We start from the raw sequence: 24,564 nt of genomic DNA, 5'->3' as shown, positions 1-24,564 counted from the left end.
TACAGTACCAGTCAAAAGTTTGGAATCAAATTGTATTACACATTTTTAGCAGATGTTATTGTGAGTGTAGCGAAATGCTTGTGCTTCTAGTTCTGACTGTGCAGCCATATCTAACAAGTAATATAACAATTCCACACAACAAATCAAAACTATGAAATAACACATATGGAATCATGTAGTAACCAAAAAAGTGTTAAACAAAACAAAATATTTTTGAGATTCTTCAAAGTAGCCACCCTTTGCCTTGATGACAGCTTTGCACACTCTTGACAGTCTCTTAACCAGCTTCATGAGGTAGTCACCTGAAATGCATTTCAATTAACAGGTGTGCCTTGTTAAAGTTAATTTGTGGAATTTCTTTACTCCTAAATGCATTTGAGGCAATCAGTTGTGTTGTGACAAGGTAGGGGTGGTATTAGGGTTGCACATTTTGGGGAATATTCTGAGGTGGAAACTTTCCGTGGGAATTAACCAGAATATAGGGGAATTAACGGAAATGCAAATTAATATTAATACCATTTAAATGTAGATGTTTTCTGCATTGAATATATTTACCATATCATATGGAGACAGAAACATTAACCTTTAACCTTATCATAAATAGACATAATTGAAAATGATTCAATCTTTCCAATAGAAAGAAAAAACAATTTCGTTACGAATTGAACTTTTATTAAATGAGTTGACTCTTCACATGGGATGATTTTCAACAAAAGAAAGGGAATATTCAATGATCCCCAATGATCCATCGCCTCTCCCAAAAATGTTTTCAACATGCATCTGTAAAATTATAGTCTAGAAACTAAAGCTTTGGTTGTTTTCCTCTCAGGCTTCCATGTCTTCTCCCTGGATGTCCTCAATGTCCACCTCTTAAACATCAGACTCTGAGGCTTCATCTTCACTGTCACTTTCCAACTTTGTTGAGGATGGCTCGTGGTCAGGCTCAAAAAGCCTTAAATTTGCCCGGATGGCCACCAATTTTTCAACCCTTGTATTGGTCAGCCTGTTGCGTGCTTTGGTGTGTGTGTGTTCCCAAACAAGGACCAGTTGCGCTCTGAGGCAGCTGATGTTGGTGGGATTTGGAGGATGATGGAAGCAACAGGGGAAAGAGCCTCAAATCCACAAAAGTCCCTTCCACCAGGTGGCTGATGAGATATGTTGCCACGACTGCCATATTGCATCTCCATCCCAAAGCCCTTGCTTGGAAGTGTACTTCGCCAGACTGCCAAGAACCGTGGCCTCATCCAGGCCAAGGTGGCAAGACATGGTATTGATGACACCAAAGGCCTTGTTGATCTCTGCACCAGACAGGGTGCTCCTGCTAGCAGTCCAACATGTACGCTGCGGCGTGTATGGGCTTCAGGCAGGAGTCTTCACGCTTTTTGATGTATTTCAGAACTGCAGTTTCCTCTGCTTGGAGCAACAGTGAAGTGGGCAGGGCAGCACAGATTTATTCTCTTACATCTGCAAGCAGAGTCTGAACATCAGACAGGATGGCATTGTCTCCCTCAATCCGTGCAATGGCTGCTGCTATAGGTTTCAGGCTGCTTACCACTCTCTCCCAATATACATTATCCAGGAGGATCCTCTTGATGCAGCTGTCCATATCGGCAGACTTTGATATGGCCATTTCTTGGAGACTCCTTCCCCTCCAGGAGACTCCCAATGGGTGTTATTTGGCAACTTCAATGTGGTGCTCTTATTCTTCTCACTTTACTTGGTGAGGTAGATTGCTGCTATAACTTGATGACCATTCACATACCTAACCATTTCCTTGGCTCTCTTGCAGAGTGTATCCATTGTTTTCAGTGCCACAATGTCCTTGAGGAGCAGATTCAATGCATGAGCAGCATAGCCAATGGGTGTGATGTGAGGGTAGGACTCCTCCACTTTAGAACAAGCAGCCTTCATGTTCGCAGCATTGTCTGTCACCAGTGCAGATACCATCTGTGGTCCAAGGTCATGATAACTGCCTTCAGCTCATCTGCAATGTAGAGACTGGTGTGTCTGTTATCGCTTGTGCTTGTGCTCTTGTAGAATACTGGTTGAGGGGTGGAGATTATGTAGTTAATTATTCCTTGCCCACAAACATTCGACCACACATCAGAGATGATTGCAATACAGTCTGCTTTCTCTATGATTTTTTAAAACTTCACTTGAGCTCTGTTGAACTCTGCATCCAGCAAATTAGTAGATAAAGCATGTCTGGTTGGAGGGGTGTATGCTGGGCAAGGAACATTCAAAAATCTCTTTCAACACACATTGCCTCTGAGCATCAGAGGTGAACCAGTTGCATACACAGCTCGAGCAAGATATTCATCAGAATTTCTCTGAATACGTTCCTCCGTTGAGTCAAAAAAAACTTCTGATTCCAAGAGGTACATGAGCTGTTGCTATTGATAAGGTATCTGATTAATCATTTTCACCTCAAATAGAAGTAGAGGGACTTTTGTCAGAGGTTGCTTGCTGTGAGCGCTGAGGGAACTTTATGCACTTGGCCAGATGATTCTGGATCTTTGTTGCGTTCTTCACATATGATTTGGCACAGTATTTGCAAATGTACACTGCTTTTCCTTCTACTTTAGCTGCAGTGAAATGTCTCCACATATTAGATAGTGCCTGTGGCAGTTTCTTGTAAAGATTATAAATTCTTAACAAGTTAGAAATGATTTAAACACACTTTGCTGTTGGCTACTATTTGCTAGTTAACAAAAAATCATGTATGTCATATAAAATATATTCACCCCACCCAGTATTGTAATCAAAATATACCGGAAAGCATGTAGTCCTTGGCTCAGACAGTGTAGCAGTGTACGCTCGAAAAGCATCACATTAGTATGCAAGATCTTGAGAATCAGCTGTACATGTGATGGAATGGTGCACTGTGCATGCAGAGGGTTGCAATTCCATTGAATTGGGAGAATTGGGGATAGTTAACCAAAATATGCCGCAAGACCTAGAATTGCCTTGTGTGTATCCCACAAAAAAGGTTCACTGTTATTAAGCTAACATTTTTTTGATGAAATGAAGCAAAATTCCCCAAATTCCAGGGCTTAACTTCCCATGGAAAATGTCTGGAAATTTACCGGAACGTTTCCGACCCTTTGCAACCCTAGGTGGTATACAGAAGATAGCCCTATTTGGTAAAAGACCAAGTCCATATTATGGCAAGAACAGCACAAATAAGCAAAGAGAAACGACAATCCATCATTGCTATAAGACATAAAGGTCAGTCAATATGGAACATTTCAAGAACTTTGAAAGTTTCTTCAAGTGCAGTCGCGAAAACCATCAAGCCCTATGATGAAACTGGATCTCATGAGGACCGTCACAGGAAAGGATTACCCAGAGTTACCTCTGCTGCAGAGGATAAGTGTCACAACCTGACTTAAGAGAGCCGTTTTATTTATCTATTTGGTTAGGTCAGGTTGTGATGTGGGGTGGGCATTCTATGTTTTGTTCTCCAATATTTCTATGTTTTGGCTGGGTATGGTTCTCAATCAGGGACAAGTGTCTATCGTTGTCTCTGATTGGGAATCATACTTAGATAGCCCTTTTTCCCTCCTTTCAGGGTGGGTAGTTAACTTTGTTAGAGGCATCATAGCCCTGTTAAGCTTCACGGTCGTTTTGTCTTGTTTATTGTTTTTGTTGGTGACATTTATCTAATAAAAGAAATATGTACGCTCACCACGCTGCACCGTGGTCCACTTCTTACGACGCCTTTTGACAATAAGTTTATTACATTAGAGTGTCTAGTTTGAGAAACAGACACCTCACAAGTCCTCAACTGGTAGCTTCATTTACTAGTACCTGCAAAACACCAGTCTGAACGTCAACAGTGAAGAGGCGACTCCGAGATGCTGGCCTTCTAGGCAGAGTTCCTCTGTCCATTGTCTGTGTTCTTTTGCCCATCTTAATATTACATTTTTATTGGCATCTTAAAATTACAGTTTTATTGGCCAGTCTGAGATATGGCTTTTTCTTTGCAACTCTACCTAGAAGACCAGCAACTCTAATGTACTTGTCCTCTTGCTCAGTTGTGCACCGGGGCCTCCCACTCCTCTTTCTATTGTGGTTAGAGCCAGTTTGCACTGTTCTGTGAAGGGAGTAGTACACAGCGATGTATGCGATTTGCAGTTTCTTGGCAATTTCTTGCATGGAATAGCCTTAATTTCTCAGAACAAGAATAGACTGACAAGTTTCAGAAGGAAAGTCTTTGTTTCTGTCAATTTTGAGCCTGTAATCGAACCAACAAATGCTGATGCTCCAGAACTAGTTTAAAGATGGACAGTTTTATTGCTTCTTTAATCAGGACAACAGTTTTCAGCTGTGCTAACATAATTGCAAAAGGGTTTTCTAATGATCAATTAGCCTTTTAAAATGCTAAACTTGGATTAGCTAACACAATGTGCCATTGGAACACAAGAGTGATGGTTGCTGATAATGGGCCTCTGTACGCCTATGTAGATATTCCATAAAAATCAGCCATTTCCAGCTACAATAGTCATTTACAACATTAACAATGTCTACACTGTATTTCTGATCAATTTTATGTTATCAATGGACAAAAAAAATTGCTTTTCTTTCAAAGACATTTCTAAGTGACCCCAAACTTTTGAATGGTACTGTATTTGTATTTTCTTCAGTCAGATAAGCACTCCAAACAGCCTACCCGACCGCTCGGTGGCGTCCGACTGATCCTAAAGCACACTGTTGCCCCGTTTAGTATCACATTTCCATTATAAAACACAAAAATGCTATTTCTGAATGGGGGGGCATTCCCCTGTCCCCAGTGTAAGTTGCACCCCTGTTAATAATAATATCACACTTAATGCCAAGGCTGTGGGGTAATGGGTCCGTCAAATGTCTAGTTGTGGATATTAATCAAGTTGAATTCATTCACATTCAAGGACCATTTAATTTATGCAGTGCATTCGGAAATTATTCAGACCACATCACCTTTTCCACATTTTGTTACGTTACAGTGTTACGGCTTTCTTCCGTTGAAGGAGAGTCGGACCAAAATGCAGCGTGGTTAGTTCGATACATCTTTAATAAAGAAAAAACACGAACAAACAAAAACAACAAACGGAACGTGAAAACCTATACAGCCTGTCTGGTGAACACTAACACAGAGACAGGAACAATCACCCACGACATACTCAAAGAATATGGCTGCCTAAATATGGTTCCCAATCAGAGACAACGAAATTCACCTGACTCTGATTAAGAACCACCTCAGGCAACCATAGACTTTCCTAGACAACCCTACTCAGCCACAATCCCAATACCTACTAAAACCCCAATACAAAAACACACCACAAAATAAACCCATGTCACACCCTGGCCTGACCAAATAAATAAAGAAAACACAAAATACTAAGACCAAGGCGTGACATACAGCCTTATTCTAAAATTGATTGAACAACATTTTTCCTCATCAATGTACACACCATATCCCATAATGAAAAAGCAATGACTGTTTTTTTTATCAATTTGAGCAAATATTACAAAAAATACCTTATTACACCTTATTACATAAGTCTTCAGACCCTTTGCTATGAGACTCAAATTTGAGCTCAGGTTCAATTGATTGGACATGATAGGAAAGGCACACACCTGTCTAAATAAGCTCCCACAGTTGACACAGCATGTCAGAGCAAAAACCAAGCCATGAGGCCGAAGGAATTGTCCGTAGAGGTCCGAGACATGATTGTGTCCAGGCACAGATCTGAGCAAGGGTACCAAAAAATGTCTGCAGCATTAAAGGTCCCCAAGAACACAGTGGCCTCCATCATTCTTAAATGGAAGTCATTTGGAACCACCAAGACTCTTCTGAGAGCTGGCCACCCGGCCAAACTGAGCAATTAGGGAGGAAGGGACTTGGTCAGGTAGGTGACCCAGAACCCGATGGTCACTCTGACAGAGCTCCAGATTTCTTCTGTGGAGATTCCTTCCAGAAAGACAACCATCTCTGCAGCACTCCACCAATCAGGCGTTTATGGGAGAGTGGCCGACGGAAGCCACTCCTCAGTAAAAGGCACATGACAGCCCACTGGTACTCTTGATCTGATGAAAGCCAATATTGAACTCTTTGGCCTGAATGCCAAGCGTCACGTCTGGAGGAAACCAGGCACCACTCATCACCTGGCCAATACCATCCCAACGGTGAAGCAAGGTTGTGGCAGCATCATTCTATGGCAATGTTTTTAAGTGGCAGTGACTGGGAGACTAGTCAGGATTGAGGGAAAGATGGACTTAGCAAAGTACAGAGAGATCTTTGATGAAAACCTTCTCCAGAGTGCTCAGGACCTCAGACTGGGACTGAAGGTTCACCTTCCAACAGAACAATGACTCTAAGCACACAGCCAAGAAAACGCAGGAGTGGCTTCGGGACAGGTCTTTGAATGTCCCAAATACAAGTGTGCCAAGCTTGTAGCGTCATACCCAAGAAGACCCAAGGCTGCAATCGCTGCCAAAGGTGCTTCAACAAAGTACTGAGTAAAGGGTCTGAATACTTATGTAAATGTGATATTTCAGTTTTTCCATTTTTTATACATTTGCAAAAATGTTTAAAAAACTGTTTTTGCTTTCTTATTATGGGGTATTGTGTGTAGGTTGATGAGAGAAAAAACAAATCAAATCAATTTTAGAATAAGGCTGTAATGTAATAAAATGTGGGAAAAAATTGAGGGGTCTGAAAACTTTCAAAATGCACTGTAGATATGCTACCTAATGTCAAACCAACTTTGTCACGGTCGTACACCAGCTGGCTGAAGCAAATTTGCTAAATTATTTGGCTAACTTTTCCACCTGTGAACACACAAAACACCCACATCAAACCACACCCCGAAACCAACTTGTTTGAATCCACTAGCATTTTTTTATTAACCAAATCTAAAACACGGCCAAACCAGAAAGTCCAGTCGCCCTTTAAAAGGATAGCTGGCTAACTTAAAATGTAACATTTGTCAGACTTGTCATACCTCAAATGTAGTGTAAAGTCGACCTGAGACCGTATTCCACACCATATCTGGTAAACAGATTCTGCTGCTAAATGAATGAAAAAGAATCATGACTCAATCCCAATCATCAATAGGCAGGTATGTGCAGATAGGCAGGTATAGGCAGCTAGTCAGGTAGGTGCTTTTCAGAAGTGAGGGTGTATCTGTAAGATCTAAACGAGCGTTAGGTGTGTTGTGTGTTTTCAGACGTGTGTTTATGTGTGTGGTTATGAGGTGTATATATAAGATCTGAAGGAGTGTTAGGTGTGTGTTGTGTGTTTACAGATGTGCGTGTGTGTTTCAGATGTGAGGATATGTTGCCAGTGAGAGTGTATTTCTCAGACCGGAGGGTGTGTAAGGTATGTGGAGACGAGGCGTCAGGCTGTCACTATGGAGCTGTTACCTGTGGGAGCTGCAAGGTGTTCTTCAAGAGGGCCGCAGAGAGTGAGCCACACACACACTCATGCACGCACATACACACACACATATCAAACACGACACACATGCACACCAAACACGGCACGCACACATGCCATAAACATACACTCGCACACATACTGTAAGTTTGTCTTAATATCGTCATGGAGATCAAACAATTCATTCCCATTCAAAATCCTATTTTCCCTAACCCCTAACCCCTAACCCTAACTCATAAACCTAACCCCTAACCCTAACTCATAAACCTAACCCCTAACCCTAACTCATAAACCTAACCCCTAACCCTAACTCATAAACCTAACCCCTAACCCTAACTCATAAACCTAACCCCTAACCCTAACTCATAAACCTAACCCCTAACCCTAACTCATAAACCTAACCCCTAACCCTAACTCATAAACCTAACCCCTAACCCTAACTCATAAACCTAACCCCTAACCCTAACTCATAAACCTAACCCCTAACCCTAACTCATAAACCTAACCCTAACTCATAAACCTAACCCCTAACCCTAACTCATAAACCTAACCCCTAACCCTAACTCATAAACCTAACCCCTAACCCTAACTCATAAACCTAATCCCTAACCCTAACTCATAAACCTAACTCCTAACCCTAACTCATAAACCTAACCCCTAACCCTAACTCATAAACCTAACCCCTAACCCTAACTCATAAACCTAATCCCTAAGCCTAAAATGGCCTTTTCCCCTGTGGGGACTGGAGAAATGTCCCCACTCCTTGTTTTACTCTCCTTGTGAGCGCGTCTGGTCCCCACAAGGATAGACAAAAACAAAAACACCCTTGCACGCGCACACATACAGGAAATGGGATACCCAATTCCCCTGAAGCAGCCTTGTTTGTTATTGTGTCCCCAGGTAAGCAGAATCACCTGTGCGCCAGCCGTAACGACTGCACCATCGACAAGCTGAGGAGGAAGAACTGTCCTTCCTGTCGTCTCAGCAGATGCTTCCGGTCTGGAATGAGCCTCAAAGGTAACAACTTTTACCATAACATACATGACTGTTAAATGGAGAGAGGGAGTGAAAGACATAACGAAGAAGAAGGGGGGGAAGAGGGGAGGAGAGATAAAGACACGCCTGTATTTTGGTTACAGGGTCTGTAAAAGCAGGAATCATGACTCGGTCTTTAGGATTTAATTGCCCATGTTGTTTACCCCCTACCTACCCTCTTTCAGCTATACCAACAGCTGTATACAGAAGCAGGCATGGTAAAATAGTGGGATTTTCTCTGTCTGTCTCTCTCTTTCTTTGACAGTTTTAACATAGCAAAGGTATTTTGAAAATTCTGTCAAATTGGTTGTTGATCATAGATAGACAGCTATTTTCAGGTCTTGACATAGATTTTCAAGCAGATTGAAGTCTGTCAAACTGCAACTCTGCCACTCAGGAACATTCACTGTCTCCTTGGTAAGCAACTCCAGTGTAGATTTCAAAATCAAATCAAATTTATTCGTCACATGCGCCGAATACAACAGGTGTAGACCTTACTCTGAAATGCTTACTTACAAGCCCTTAACAAACAATGCAGTTCAAGAAATAGAGTTTTAAAAATATTTACTAAATAAACTAAAGTAAAGTAAAATATAAATAAAAATAAACTTATAATTCACAGCAGACAAAAAAACTGTAAAAACTATTCTCGTTGTGTAGAAACCAGGGTCTGGTCCCGAGCCATCTCTCCCTGGTACCTTATAGAAGAGAAACATTAACTCCTACTCTGGAATGCGGTATCACCCAAAGACATCGTAAATCTCATCGTCAGTGTTAAATCTCCTAGAGGCCCACGTTCAGTTCACACAGACACGATAGAGTTATAAGAACCCTCTATTCTGTTGCATAAAACTACCAGTTGATGCAATTACAGTATTATTACATAATCTTACAATTTTGCTCTCACACTTTTAAGGAGCTTTTTGGACCTAGACTTGGCGCTCCGGTATCGCTCGCAGTGCGATAGCAGAGAGAACAGTCTATGACTTGGGTGACTGGAGTTTTAAAAAAAAAGACAATTGGGCCTTCCTCGGAAATCGCCTAATATATTGGTCCTGGATGGCAGGAAGCTTGGCCCCAGTGATGTACTGTGCCTAACGCACCACCCTCTGTGGGTCTTTACGGTCAGATGCCGAGCAGTTACCATACCAGGTGGTGATGCAACTGGTCAGGATGCTCTCGATGGCGCAGCTAGTAGAACTTTTTGAGGATCTGGGGACCCATGCCAAATCCTTTTGGTCTCCTGAGCGGGAAAAGGTGTTGTCGTGCCCTCTTCACGACTGTCTTGGTGTGTTTGGACCATGATAGTTTATTGGTGATGTGGACACCAAGGACCTTGAAACTCTCGACCCGCTCCACTACAGCCCTGTCGATGTTAATGAGGGGCCTGCTCGGCCCGCCTTTTCCTGTAGGCCATGATCATCTCGTTTGTCTTTCTCACATTGAGGGAGAGGTTCTAGTCCTGGCACCCCACTGTCAGGTCTCTGACCTCCTCCCTATAGGCTGTCTCATCGTCGTCAGTGGTCAGCCTACCACTGTTGTGTCGTCAGCAAACTTAATGATGGTGTTGGAGTCGTGCTTGGCCACGCAGTTGTTGGTGAACAGGGAGTACAGGAGAGGACTAAGCACACACCCCTTATGGGCCCCTGTGTTGAGGATCAGTGTGGCAGATGTGTTGTTGCCTACTAGAGGACCGATCATGATTTTTAAACGTCGATACCGATCCCGATTATTGGAGGACCAAAAAAAAACGATACCGGTTAATCAGCCGATTTATATTTATATATATAATGACAATTACAACAACACTGAATGAACAATGAACACTTATTTTAACTTAATATTATACATAATAAAATAAATTTAGTCTCAAATAAATAATGAAACATGTTCAATTTGGTTTAAATAATGCAAAAACACAGTGTTGTGGAAGTGTAATATGTGTCATGTAAAAAAGCTAACATTTAAGTTCCTTGCTCAGAACATGAGAACATATGAAAGCTGGTGGTTCCTTTTAACATGAGTCTTCAATATTCCCAGGTAAGAAGTTTTAGGTTGTCATTATTATAGGAATTATGACATATCAACTATTTCTCTCTATACCATTTGTATTTCATATACCTTTGACTATTGGATGTTCTTATAGGCACTTTAGTATTCCCAGCTTAATCTCTGGAGTTGATAGACTTATAAACAGTGCTGTGCATCAAGCATTGCTAAGAGCTGCACGCAAATGCAGTAAAGTGCTGTTTGAATGAATGCTTATGAGCCTGCTGCTGCCTACTACCGCTCAGTCAGACTTCTCTATCAAATATCAAATCATAGACTTAATTATAATATAATAAAGACACAGAAATACGAGCCTTTGGTCATTAATACAGTAAAATCCGGAAACTATCATTTAGAAAACAAAACATTTCTTCTTCCAGCGAAATACGGAACAGTACCGTATTTTATCGAACGGGTGGCAACCCTAAGTCTAAATATTGCTGTTACATTGCACAACCTTCAATGTTATGTCAGAATTATGTAAAATTCTTGCAAATTAATTACGGTCTTTGTTAGGAAGAAATAGTCTTCACATAGTTCACAACGAGCCAGACGGCCCAAACTGCTGCATATACCCTGACTCTGCTTACACTGAACGCAAGAGAAGTGACAATTTCTATAGTTAATTTTGCCTGCTAACATACATTTCTTTTAACTAAATATGCAGGTTTAAAAATATATACTTCTGTGTGTTCATTTCATGGAAGGGATTGATATTTATGGTTAGGCACATTTGTGCAACGATTGTGCTTTTTTCGCAAATGTGCTTTTGTTAAATCATCACGCGTTTGGCGAAGTTGAAGTAGGCTGTGATTCGATGATAAATGAACATGCACCACATTGATTATATGCAACGTAGGACAAGCTAGTTAACCTAGTAATATTATCAACCATGTGTAGTTAACTAGTGATTATGTTAAGATTGATTGTTTTTTATAAGATAAGTTTAATGCTAGCGAGCAACTTACCGTGGCTCCTTGCAGCCACGAGGTCCTTTTGATGCTGCACTCACGTAACAGGTGGTCAGCCTGCCACGCAGTTCCCTTGTAATCGGCCATAAACGGCGTCCGAAAAGGCCCATTACCGATTGGTATGAAAACTTTAAATTGACAGCTGATCATCCCCGCAGTGGCAGACCACGTGTAACAACACCTGTACAGGATTGGTACATCCGAACATCACACCTGCGGGACAGGTACAGGATGGAAACACACTATCCCTCCAACAGTGTTCAGACTGTCAGCAATAGGCTGAGAGAGGCTGGACTGAGGGCTTGTAGGCAGGTCCTCACCAGACATTACCGACAACAACGTTGCCTATGGGCACAACCCACCGTCGCTGGGGAATGGCAAAAAGTGCTCTTCATTGATGAGTCAAGGTTTTGTCTCACCAGGGGTGATGGTCGGATTTGCGTTTATCGTATAAGGAATAAGCGTTACACCTGTACTCTGGAGCGGGATCGATTTGGAGGTGGAGGGTCCGTCATGGTGTGTGGCGGTGTGTCACAGCATTATCAGATTGAGCTTGCTGTCATTCCAGGCAATCTCAACGCTGTGTTTTACAGGGAAAACATCTTCTCCCTCATGTGGTACCCTTCCTGCAGGCTCATCTTGACATGACAATGCCACAAGCCATACTGCTCGTTCTGTGCGTGATTTCCTGCAAGACAGGAATGTCAGTGTTCTGCCACGGCCATCGAAGAGCCTGGATCTCAATCCCATTGAGCACGTCTGGGACATTTTGGATCGGAGGGTGAGGGCAAGAGCCATTCCCCCCTGAAATGTCCAGGAACTTGCAGGTGCCTTGGTGGAAGAGTGGGGTAACATCTCACAATAAGAACTGGCAAATCTGGTGCAGTCCATGAGGATGAGATGCACTGCAGTACTTAATGTAGTTGGTGGCCACAACAGATACTGACTGATACTTTTGATTTTGACCCCCCTTTGTTCAGGGACACATTGTTCCATTTCTGTTAGTCACATGTCTGTGGAACTTGTTCAGTTTATGTCTCAGTTGTTGAATCTTGTTATGTTCATACAAATATTCACACATGTTAAGTTTACTGAAAATAAATGCAGCTGACAGTGAGAGGACGTTTCTTTTTTTTGTACAAGTGTACAATGTTGTTGATACATCCTCAGTTTTGATCTTATCACAGCGGCAGTGTGGCCTAGTGGTTAGAGCGTTGGACTAGTAACCGAAAGTTTGAAAGTTCAAAACCCCTGAGCTGACAAGGTACAAGTCTGTCGTTCTGCCCCTGAACAGGCAGTTAATTACCGTGAGACCGGCAGTTATTTGTTTGACAGTCACTAGCTGACAAAATGTCATGACCGCCACAGCCCTATCCATATTTGTGTCAAGTTGGCTGGATGTCCTTTGGGTGGTAGAACATTCTTGATACCCAACAGGAAACTGTTGAGCAGCATTGCAGTTATTGACACAAACTGGTGCACCTGGCACCTACTACCATACCCCGTTCAAAAGTACATACAATCTGTTTCTTTCCCATTCACCCTCTGAATGACGCACATACTGTACACAATCCATGTCTCAATTGTCTCAAGCCTTAAAAAGAGATAAGGGATCATAGCTTTCACCTGGATTCATTTGGTCAGTGTATGTAATTGAAAGAGCAGGTGTTCTAAATGTTTTGTACACAGTGTAGATCATACATATACAGGAAATTCACAAATTTTTCAGATTTTGTTGAGTTACAGCCTGAATTCAAAATGTATTACATTGAGATGTTATGTCACACAATACACAATACCTCATCATTTCAAAGTGGAATTCTGTCTTTCGCAAAATGTTACAAATTATAAAAAATATACAAACTGAAATGTCTTGAGTCAATAAATATTCAACCCCATTGTTATGGTAAACCTAAATAAGTTCAGAAGTAAACATTTGCTTAACAAGTCACATAAATTGCATGAACTCACTCTGTCTGCAATAATAGTGTTAATCTATGTACCCCTTTTCCTCAGTCAAGCAGTGAATTTCAAACACAGATTCAACCACAAAGACCACGAAGGTTTGTAAGTCGCTCTGGATAAGAGCGTCTGCTAAATGACTTAAATGTAATGTAAATGTTTTAAAATGTCTCGCAAAGAAGGGCACCTATTGGTAAATGTGTAGAAATTTAAATTACACATTTTTTCTAAGAGTATATCAATACACCCAGTGACTACAAATATACAGGCATCCTTCCTAACTCAGTTGCCATAGAGGAAGAAAACTGCCCAGGGATTTTACCATGAAGCCAATGGTGACTTTAAAATATTGTTCCTAGGCCGTCATTGAAAATAAGAATTTGTTCTTAACTGACTTGCCTAGTTAAATAAAGGTAAAATACATAAATAAAACAGCCATTAAACTCTGTAACTGTTTTAAAGTCACCATTTGCTTCATGGTAAAATGTAGTCTATTTCAGAAGAAGAGAATAGCATACTCTGAGTTGTCCTTGTGTTAGGCCCTGATCTGGCTATGCATATGGTTGTGGGCTACACTAGTTCATTTAGCAGACAAGATTTGCTTAGAATTCCGTGGCATTATGTTATATTCTTTTATAGTATGAAGAATACAATTGAACAAAGCTGAATAAAATATAAATATAAATATTGTCTTCAAACGATTTGAGGGAGTGAACACATGCAGCTGTTCTGTGTTGAGTGGTTAACAAAGAAACAGGTCCTCCTATATGCTTCATTTAGAGGTATTTATGCAACTTTACTTGTGATACAAACGTTGGCCTGTATGTTTTGATTTTAAACACATTCTAAAGCTGCATGATGCCTCTCTAATGATGATTTGAAAAATGTCACATGAAAAATGTCACATGAAAGACATGAGCTTTGATTTGTGCCTTGTGAAGGCTGCACACACTCCATCAATCTCTCATTCACAATGTGATAAAAACCTGATAATATTTTCACCAGGCCTCAATTTTTTTCCCGACGGCATCCCCTTTGTGTGGCTGTAACGCCCCATAAAACATACATGTATTTTGCGGTCAAAGTTGCCATTGTACCCTTGGGCTGAATATAATAATTATAATTCCCTTCTCCCGGCAGCAGTACTCAAAAGCACCTCTCACTCACATGACTCTCTCAGTTATCTCAATTCTTATTAGCCAATGCCTGTCACACGATCGGGTACTTCTCTCAGGCATCTGAGCTCTGAAGTAGGCTACAAGTGAAGACGTCGGGGATGCAACTGCACGCATCCCTCTTATCGAATTCCGATGTAAAAAATATTGAAGATTTTAGAACTGTCCACATTTACTTTTCGTCAGCCAACAAGATGAGTAGGAACGAACGGCAAAAGCACTAGTCTATGTCAGTCTACTATTCAATTCAAGGGCTTTATTGCCATGGGAAACATGTGTTAACATTGCCAAAGCAAGTGAGGTAGACAACATACAAAGTGAATATATAAAGTGAAAAACAACAAAAATTAACAGTAAACATTACACATACAACAGTTTCAAAACAGTAAAGACATTACAAATGTCATAATATATATATATATATACACAATGTACAAATAATTAAAGGACACGAGATAAAATAAATAAGCATAAATATGGGTTGTATTTACAATGGTGTTTGTTCTTCACTGGTTGCCCTTTTCTCGTGGCAACAGGTCACACATCTTGCTGCTGTGATGGCACACTGTGGAATTTCACCCAAAAGATATGGGAGTTTTTCAAAATTGGATATGTTTTCGAATTCTTTGTGGATCTGTGTGATCTGGGGGAAATATGTCTCTCTAATATGGTCATACATTGGGCAGGAGGTTAGGAAGTGCAGCTCAGTTTCCACCTCATTTTGTGGGCAGTGAGCACATAGCCTGTCTTCTCTTGAGAGCCTGCCTACGGCGGCCTTTCTCAATAGCAAGGCTATGCTCACTGAGTCTGTACATAGTCAAAGCTTTCCTTAATTTTGGGTCAGTCACAGTGGTCAGGTATTCTGCCGCTGTGTACTCTCTGTGTAGGGCCAAATAGCATTCTAGTTTGCTCTGTTTTTTTGTTAATTCTTTCCAATGTGTTAAGTAATTATCTTTTTGTTTTCTCATGATTTGGTTGGGTCTAATTGTGCTGTTGTCCTGGGGCTCTGTAGGGTGTGTTTGTGTTTGTGAACAGAGCCCCAGAACCAGCTTGCTTAGGGGACTCTTCTCCAGGTTCATCTCTCTGTTTGTGATGGCTTTGTTATGGAAGGTTTGTGAATCGCTTCCTTTTAGGTGGTTGTAGAATTTAACTATCCCCATAGTACAAAAGTTGACCTATTGTGTCGGGCAACTTCAATTTTTAAAAGCAATGAGGCTCATGCAACAGATCAGAACGTTTAGCTTTTAAGGTTGATAAACTATTAGGCTATTTCTTCACATTATAAGCACAGCAATGCACACACGGCAGTAGGCTGTAAGAGCGAATGTTTCAAAATGCAATCAATTAGCAGGAAAACACTATTCTCAAAAGTGACCGTAAATGCGATTATGCATGTAATGATGTTTATTATAAAGGTGCATTTTTAAGGTGAAAATTATCTTCCCCAAACTTGAAACTGACGCCAGTTTATGCCAGTTAGGATCTACAGTCATGGCCAAAAATTTTGAGAATGACACAAATATTAATTTCCACTAAGTTTGCTGCTTCAGTGTCTTTAGATAGTTTTGTAAGATGTTACTATGGAATACTGAAGTATAATTACAAGCATTTCATAAGTGTCAAAGGCTTCTATTGACAATTACACAAAGTTGATGCAACGAGTCAATATTTGCAGTGTCGACCCTTCTTTTTCAAGACCTCTACAATCTGCCCTGGCATGCTGTCAATTAACTTCTGGGCCACATCCTGACTGATGGCAGCCAATTCTTGCATAATCAATGCTTGGAGTTTGTCAGAATTTGTGGGGTTTTGTTTGTCCACTCACCTCTTGAGGATTGACCACAAGTTCTCAATGGGATTAAGGTCTGTGGAGTTTCCTGGCCATGGACCCAAAATATCGATGTTTTGTTCCCCGAGCCACTGAGTTATAACTTTTGCCTTATGGCAAGGTGCTCCATCATGCTGGAAAAGGAATTGTTCGTCACCAAACTGTTCCTGGATGGTTGGGAGAAGTTGCTCTCTGAGGATGTGTTGGTACCGTTCTTTATTCATGGCTGTGTTCTGAGGCAGAATTGTGAGTGAGCCCACTCCCTTGGCTGAGAAGCAACCCCACACATGAAGGGTCTCAGGATGCTTTACTATTGGCATGACACAGGACTGATGGTAGCGCTCACCTTGTCCTCTCCGGACAAGCTGTTTTCCGGATGTCCCAAACAATCAGTAAGGGGATTCATCAGAGAAAATGACTTTACCCCTGTCCTCAGCAGTCCACAATCCCTGTACCTTTTGCAGAATATGAGTCTGTCCCTGATGCTTTTCCTGGAGAGAAGTGGCTTCTTTGCTGCACTTCTTGACACCAGGACATCCTCCAAAAGTCTTCGCCTCACTGTGTGTGCAGATGCACTCACACCTGCCTGCTGCCATTCCTGAGTAAGCTCTGTACTGGAGGTGCCCTGATCCCACAGCTGAATCAACTTTAGGAGATGGTCCTGGAGCTTGCTGTATAAAATTATTGGTGAAAAGATTAAATGTAATTTTAGCTTCCAAATGAGAGAATTGTTTGTTCATAAGGTAAGAGCTCTGCTCAATCAGTGGCCCGCCCCTGTGAAGAGACATGGGCTATAAACTATGAAACACACCCTTCTCCATCCACTATATAAGCCCTTGACGAAAATGTAACCTCCTGTTCCGGGTACATTAGGACGACGATCCGATGTCAGAAGGATTCAGATAATAACTACAGAACGAAGCCAACCTCAGCGTGAGCTTTGGTTGCGAATGGTATGAACTTTGAACTCTTATTCGCTACAGAAGTGATACCTCCTAGCTGTTGCATTTTCCTTTTCCAAATGGCCGGTAATTTAGAATGCGTAAGATTCTGTATTTACGATAGAGTAGCTGCCTACGGCCCGATAGAGACATCGCTTCTCCCTTTGTTCTTCAGTCTTCCCGCTCTTTCACTCAAACCCAGCCCCCTTTTCATCTGTTCCTTCCGCTAGGGACGTTTTCCTTTGACATAATTTGTAATCAAGGTATGATTCATTCTATGTATATGTAATTCTGTGTGATTGGTTAGGTATTTAGTAAATAAATAATTCAACCCGATTTTGTATTGCTGATTCAACTTGTTAGCCAGGGTTCGTGAAGATAACCAAGAATTTACAACTTTCAAATGAGACTGAAATAAGGTGACAATTATTGACAATATTGACTGCTATTGATGTAAAATATTACTAGGTCATTAAGCGTTTATTCGGGAAAATAACAGCTCTATAAATATTATTTTGTGGTGCCCCGACTTTCTAGTTAATTACATTTACATGATTAGCTCAATCAGGTAATATTAATTACAGAGAAAGGATTTTATAGAATAGCATGTCATATCATTTAATCCAGCATAGCCAAAGACACGACACCACTCAAGGACATTCAGAGACTTGTCCCAAAGCCACTCCTGCGTTGTCTTGGCTGTGTGCTTAGGGTCATTGTCCTGTTGAAAGGTGAACCTTCACTCCAGTCTTAGGTCCTGAGTGCTCTGGAGCAGGTTTTCATCAAGGATCTCTCTGTACTTTACATTGTTCATATTTCGCTCGAATCCTGACTCGTCTCCCAGTCCCTGCCGCTGAAAAACATCCCCACAGCATGATGCCTCCACCACCGTGCTTCACTAGTCTCCCAGTCCCTGCCGCTGAAAAACATCCCCACAGCATGATGCCTCCACCACCGTGCTTCACTAGTCTCCCAGTCCCTGCCGCTGAAAAACATCCCCACAGCATGATGCCTCCACCACCGTGCTTCACTAGTCTCCCAGTCCCTGCCGCTGAAAACATCCCCACAGCATGATGCCTCCACCACCGTGCTTCACTAGTCTCCCAGTCCCTGCCGCTGAAAAACATCCCCACAGCATGATGCCTCCACCACCGTGCTTCACTGTAGGGATGGTGCCAGGTTTCCTCCAGACGTAACACTTGGCATTCAGGCCAAAGAATTCAGTCTTGGTTTCATCAGACCAGAGGATCTTGTTTCTCATGGTCTGAGAGTCTTTAGGTGCCTTTTGGCAAACTATTGAGGAGTGGCTTCTGTCTGGCCACTGTACCATAAATGCCTGATTGGGGTAGGGCTGCAGAGATGGTTGTCCTTCTGGAAGGTTCTCCCATCGCCACAGAGGAACTCTAGATTGCTCAGCTTGGCCAGACGGCCAGCTCTAGGAAGAATCTTGGTGGTTCCAAACTTCTTCCATTTCGATTACATTGTGTCTGAATGTCCTTTGGGTGTGTTGTGGTAATTCTAACCGAAAGGAGAGACAGTATTCTTCAAAACAACTTTATTATAAGATTTGCAAAAATGAAGCAATCAATAACATCCACAACACTCAACAACTTTTTGTTAGGAGAGCCGGGGTAGGCCGTCATTGTAAATAAGAATTTGTTTTTAACTGATTTGCCTAGTAAAATATGGGTTCATTTCCAGAAGCTGATTTAGTTTATCTATGCAGATTTAAGATACCACAATTGTCTGTTCCTTCCTGCATGTTTCCACACATCTAAGTTCTTGCAGATTCAGAAAACAGGATGTCACACACTGCAGTCACACCCACACAAGACAAGCGTATATCAAAACTAACAAATGACAATGGACAATTCTCTAATTAAACAACATAATGGGTAATTAAATAATTTCCTCTACAGGTAAAATACCATTCTTGATACACACAGGAAACTGTTGAGCATGAAAAACCAAGCAGCGTTGCAGTTGTTGACTCAAACCAGTGTACCAGGCACCTACTACCATAACCTGTTCAAGGGCACTTAAATCTTTTGACCCCTGAACGGCACACATACACAATCCATGTCTCAGTTGTCTCAGGGCTTAAAAATCCTTCTTTAAACTGTCTCCTCCCCTTCATCTACACAGATTCGAAGTGGATTTTAAAAACCCTTGAGTCGATGTCCGTGCCCTGGTGAACATCTAATTAGCATAATAAAAAAATCTCCAGGTGTAAAAATCCTTCTCCTTCCGGATTGAAGTGGATTTAACAGGCGACATCAATAAGTGATCATAGATTCCACATGAGCTGTAATTAAATACCCATACTAACATACTGTATACTGCATACTTAATGATACAGTGGCAAGAAAAAGTATGTGCACCCTTTGGAATTACCTGGATTTCTGCATAAATTGGTCATAAAATTTCATCTGATCTTCATCTAGGTCATAACATAGACAAACACAGGCTGCTTAAACTAATAACACACAAGCAATTCTACGTTTTCATGTCTTTATTGAACACACCGTGTAAACATTCACAGTGCAGGGTGGGAAAAGTATGTGAAACCTTGGATTTAATAACTGGTTGACCCTCCTTTGGCAGCAATAACCTCAACCAAACGTTTTCTGTAGTTGCGGATCAGACCTACACAACGGTCATGAGGAATTTTGGACCATTCCTCTTTACAAAACTGCTTCAGTTCAGCAATATTATTGGGATGTCTGGTGTGAACTGCTCTCTTGAGGTCATGCCACAGCATCTCAATTGGGTTGAGGTCAGGACTCTAACTGAGCCACTCCAGAAGGCATGTTTTCTTCTGTTGAAGCCATTCTGTTGTTGATTTACATCTGTGCTCTTTGTCCTGTTGCACCACCCAACATCTGTTGCGTTTCAATTGGCGGACAGCCTAACATTCTCCTGCAAAATGTCTTGATAAACTTGGGAATTCATGTTTCCGTCAATGATAGCGAGCTGTTCAGGCCCTGAGGCAGCAAAGCAGCCCCAAACCATGATGCTCCCTCCACAATACTTTACAGTTGGGATAAGGTTTTGATGTTGGTGTGTTGTGCCTTTTTCTCCACACATAGTGTTGTGTTCCTTCCAAACAACTCAACTGTAGTTTCATCTGTCCACAGAATATTTTTCCAGTAGTGCTGTGGAACATCCAGGTGCACTTTTGAAAACTTCAGACACGCAGCAATGTTTTTTTTTGGACAGCAGTGGCTTCTTCCATGGTGTCCTCCCATGAACACCATTCTTGTTTAGTGTTTCACGTATCGTAGACTCGTCAACAGAGATGTTAGCATGTTCCCAGAGATATCTGTAAAGGTTTTAGCTGACACTCTAGGATTCTGCTTAACCTCAGTGAGCATTCTGCGCTGTGCTCTTGCACTCATCTTTGCAGGAAGGCCCCTCCTATGGAGAGTAGCAACAGTGCTGAACTTTCTCCATTTATAAACAATTTGTCTTACTGTGGACTGATAAAAAAACATCAAAAATCTAATTTATTTATAAAGCCCTTCTTACACCAGCTGCTATCTCAAAGTGCTGTACAGAAACCCAGCCTAAAACCCCAAACAGCAAGCAATGCAGGTGTAGAATGAACATCAAGGCTGAACATCAAGGCTTTTAGAGATACTTTTGTAACCCTTTCCAGCTTTATGCAAGTCAACCATTCTTAATCTTAGGTCTTCTGAGATCTCTTTTGTTTGAGGCATGGTTCACATCAGGCAATGCTTCTTGTGAATAGCGAACTCAAATTTTGTGAGTGTTTATTATTGGGCACGGCAGCTCTAACCAACATCTCCAATCTCGTCTCATTTGATTGGACTCCAGGTTAGCTGACTCCTGACTCCAATGAGCTTTTGGAGAAGTCATTCGCCTAGGGGTTCACATGCTTTTCCCAACCTACACTCTGAATGTTTAAATTAGGTATTCAATATAGACAAGAAAAATACAGTAATTTGTGTCTTATTAGTTTAAGCACACTATGTTTGTCTATTGTCTTATGTAGAAATCCAGGTAATTCCAAAAGGTTCACATACTTTTTCTTGCCATTGTATACTACATACTATATACTATTAGTTCATTTTAGTACACCGTAAACTACTGGTATCCTTTCAGTTGAGCGAGCAAAGCCCTTTGCCTGTCTACCGGATGTTTATCCTGTTGCTCGGCAACTCTTTGCAAGCTTGTTAGCATAACAAATTACAAGCTAGACATCTTATATCCAGTGGTGGAAAAAGTACTCAAATCTCCTATTGGAGTAAAAGTAAACATACCTTAATAGAAAATGACTCATGTAAAAGTGAAAGTCACCCAGTAAAATACTACTTGAGTAAAAGTCTAAAAGTATTTGGTTTTAAATATACTTAAGATTCAAAATTAAAAAGTACGAATACTAAAAACTTTCCTTATATTAAATATATTAAACGGCAAAATTCATTTGTTTTGTTTTTTAATTACGGATTGTCAGTCACACTCCAACTGTAATGGTTTTCTTGACTTGAAGGAGAGGCGGACCAAAATGCTGCGTGGTTTCTATTCATGGTTCTTTAATAAAGAAAACTATACATGAATAGACTAACAAAACAATAAAAGTGAGAAAACCGAAACAGTCCTATCTGGTGCCACAAACACAAAGACAGGAACAATCACCCACAAAACCCAACACCAAACAGGCTACCTAAATATGGTTCCCAATCAGAGACAATGACTAACACCTGGCTCTGATTGAGAACCATATCAGGCCAAACATAGAAATAGACAAACTAGACATGTAACATAGAATGCCCACTCAGATCACACCCTGACCAAACAAAACATAGAAACATACAAAGCAAACTATGGTCAGGGTGTGACACCAACACTCAGACATAATTTAAACATAAAGCATTTGTGTTTAGTGAGTCCGCCAGATCAGAGGCAGTAGGGATGACCAGGGATGTTCTCTGTTTAGTGAGTCCGCCAGATCAGAGGCAGTAGAGATGACCAGGGATGTTCTCTGTTTAGTGAGTCCGCCAGATCAGAGGCAGTAGGGATGACCAGGGATGTTCTCTGTTTAGTGAGTCTGCCAGATCAGAGACAGTAGGGATGACCAGGGATGTTCTCTGTTTAGTGAGTCCTCCAGATCAGAGGTAGTAGGGATGGCCAGGGATGTTCTCTGTTTAGTGAGTCCTCCAGATCGGAGGCAGTAGGGATGACCAGGGATGTTCTCTGTTTAGTGAGTCCTCCAGATCAGAGACAGTAGGGATGACCAGGGATGTTCTCTGTTTAGTGAGTCCTCCAGATCGGAGGCAGTAGGGATGACCATGGATGTTCTCTGTTTAGTGAGTCCTCCAGATCGGAGGCAGTAGGGCTGACCAGGGATGATATCTGTTTAGTGAGTCCGCCAGATCAGAGGCAGTAGGGATTACCAGGGATGTTCTCTGTTTAGTGAGTCCTCCAGATCAGAGACAGTAGGGATGACCAGGGATGTTCTCTGTTTAGTGAGTCCTCCAGATCGGAGGCAGTAGGGATGACCAGGGATGTTCTCTGTTTAGTGAGTCTGCCAGATGAGAGGCAGTAGGGATGACCAGGGATGTTCTCTGTTTAGTGAGTCTGCCAGATCAGAGGCAGTAGGGATGGCCAGGGATGTTCTCTGTTTAGTGAGTTCTCCAGATCGGAGGCAGTAGGGATGACCAGGGATGTTCTCTGTTTAGTGAGTCCTCCAGATCAGAGGCAGTAGGGATGACCAGGGATGTTCTCTGTTTAGTGAGTCCGCCAGATCAGAGGCAGTGGGGATGACCAGGGATGTTCTCTGTTTAGTGAGTTCTCCAGGTCAGAGGCAGTAGGGATGACCAGGGATGTTCTCTGTTTAGTGAGTCCGCCAGATCAGATCAGAGGCAGTAGGGATGACCAGGGATGTTCTCTGTTTAGTGAGTCCGCCAGATCAGAGGCAGTAGGGATGACCAGGGATGTTCTCTGTTTAGTGAGTCCGCCAGATCAGAGGCAGTAGGGATGACCAGGGATGTTCTCTGTTTAGTGAGTCCGCCAGATCAGAGGCAGTAGGGATGACCAGGGATGTTCTCTGTTTAGTGAGTCCTCCAGATCGGAGGCAGTAGGGATGACCAGGGATGTTCTCTGTTTAGTGAGTCCTCCAGATCGGAGGCAGTAGGGATGACCAGGGATGTTCTCTGTTTAGTGAGTCCTCCAGATCGGAGGCAGTAGGGATGACCAGGGATGTTCTCTGTTTAGTGAGTCCTCCAGATCAGAGGCAGTAGGGATGACCAGGGATGATATCTGTTTAGTGAGTCCTCCAGATCGGAGGCAGTAGGGATGACCAGGGATGTTCTCTGTTTAGTGAGTCCGCCAGATCAGAGGCAGTAGGGATGACCAGGGATGTTCTCTGTTTAGTGAGTCCGCCAGATCAGAGGCAGTAGGGATGACCAGGGATGTTCTCTGTTTAGTGAGTCCTCCAGATCGGAGGCAGTAGGGATGACCAGGGATGTTCTCTGTTTAGTGAGTCCTCCAGATCGGAGGCAGTAGGGATGACCAGGGATGTTCTCTGTTTAGTGAGTCCTCCAGATCGGAGGCAGTAGGGATGACCAGGGATGTTCTCTGTTTAGTGAGTCCTCCAGATCGGAGGCAGTAGGGATGACTAGGGATGTCCTCTGTTTAGTGAGTCCTCCAGATCAGAGGCAGTAGGGATGACCAGGGATGTTCTCTGTTTAGTGAGTCCTCCAGATCAGAGGCAGTAGGGATGACCAGGGATGTTCTCTGTTTAGTGAGTCCGCCAGATCAGAGGCAGTAGGGATGACCAGGGATGTTCTCTGTTTAGTGAGTCCGCCAGATCAGAGGCAGTAGGGATGACCAGGGATGTTCTCTGTTTAGTGAGTCCTCCAGATCGGAGGCAGTAGGGATGACCAGGGATGTTCTCTGTTTAGTGAGTCCTCCAGATCGGAGGCAGTAGGGATGACTAGGGATGTCCTCTGTTTAGTGAGTCCTCCAGATCGGAGGCAGTAGGGATGACCAGGGATGTTCTCTGTTTAGTGAGTCCTCCAGATCAGAGGCAGTAGGGATGACCAGGGATGTTCTCTGTTTAGTGAGTCCGCCAGATCAGAGGCAGTAGGGATGACCAGGGATGTTCTCTGTTTAGTGAGTCCGCCAGATCAGAGGCAGTAGGGATGACCAGGGATGTTCT

At 42.2% G+C, this 24,564-nt stretch overlaps 1 protein-coding gene across 1 annotated transcript in view; it reads left to right on the top strand.

Annotated features, from left to right (window-relative positions):
- The window catches only part of LOC118373009 (androgen receptor-like), a 43,398-nt gene that overhangs the window by 3,297 nt on the left and 15,537 nt on the right, over positions 1-24,564 (top strand). The window contains exons 2-3 of the mRNA XM_052515560.1: positions 7,309-7,448; positions 8,321-8,437. Of these exons, the coding sequence (XP_052371520.1) occupies positions 7,309-7,448; positions 8,321-8,437 (257 nt within the window). The remainder of the gene's footprint in view (positions 1-7,308; positions 7,449-8,320; positions 8,438-24,564) is intronic.

This window comes from Oncorhynchus keta, chromosome 4 (assembly GCF_023373465.1).
Source record: "Oncorhynchus keta strain PuntledgeMale-10-30-2019 chromosome 4, Oket_V2, whole genome shotgun sequence".
Classification (NCBI taxonomy): Eukaryota; Metazoa; Chordata; class Actinopteri; order Salmoniformes; family Salmonidae; genus Oncorhynchus; species Oncorhynchus keta.
This window is presented reverse-complemented; position numbering and strand designations above follow the sequence as displayed.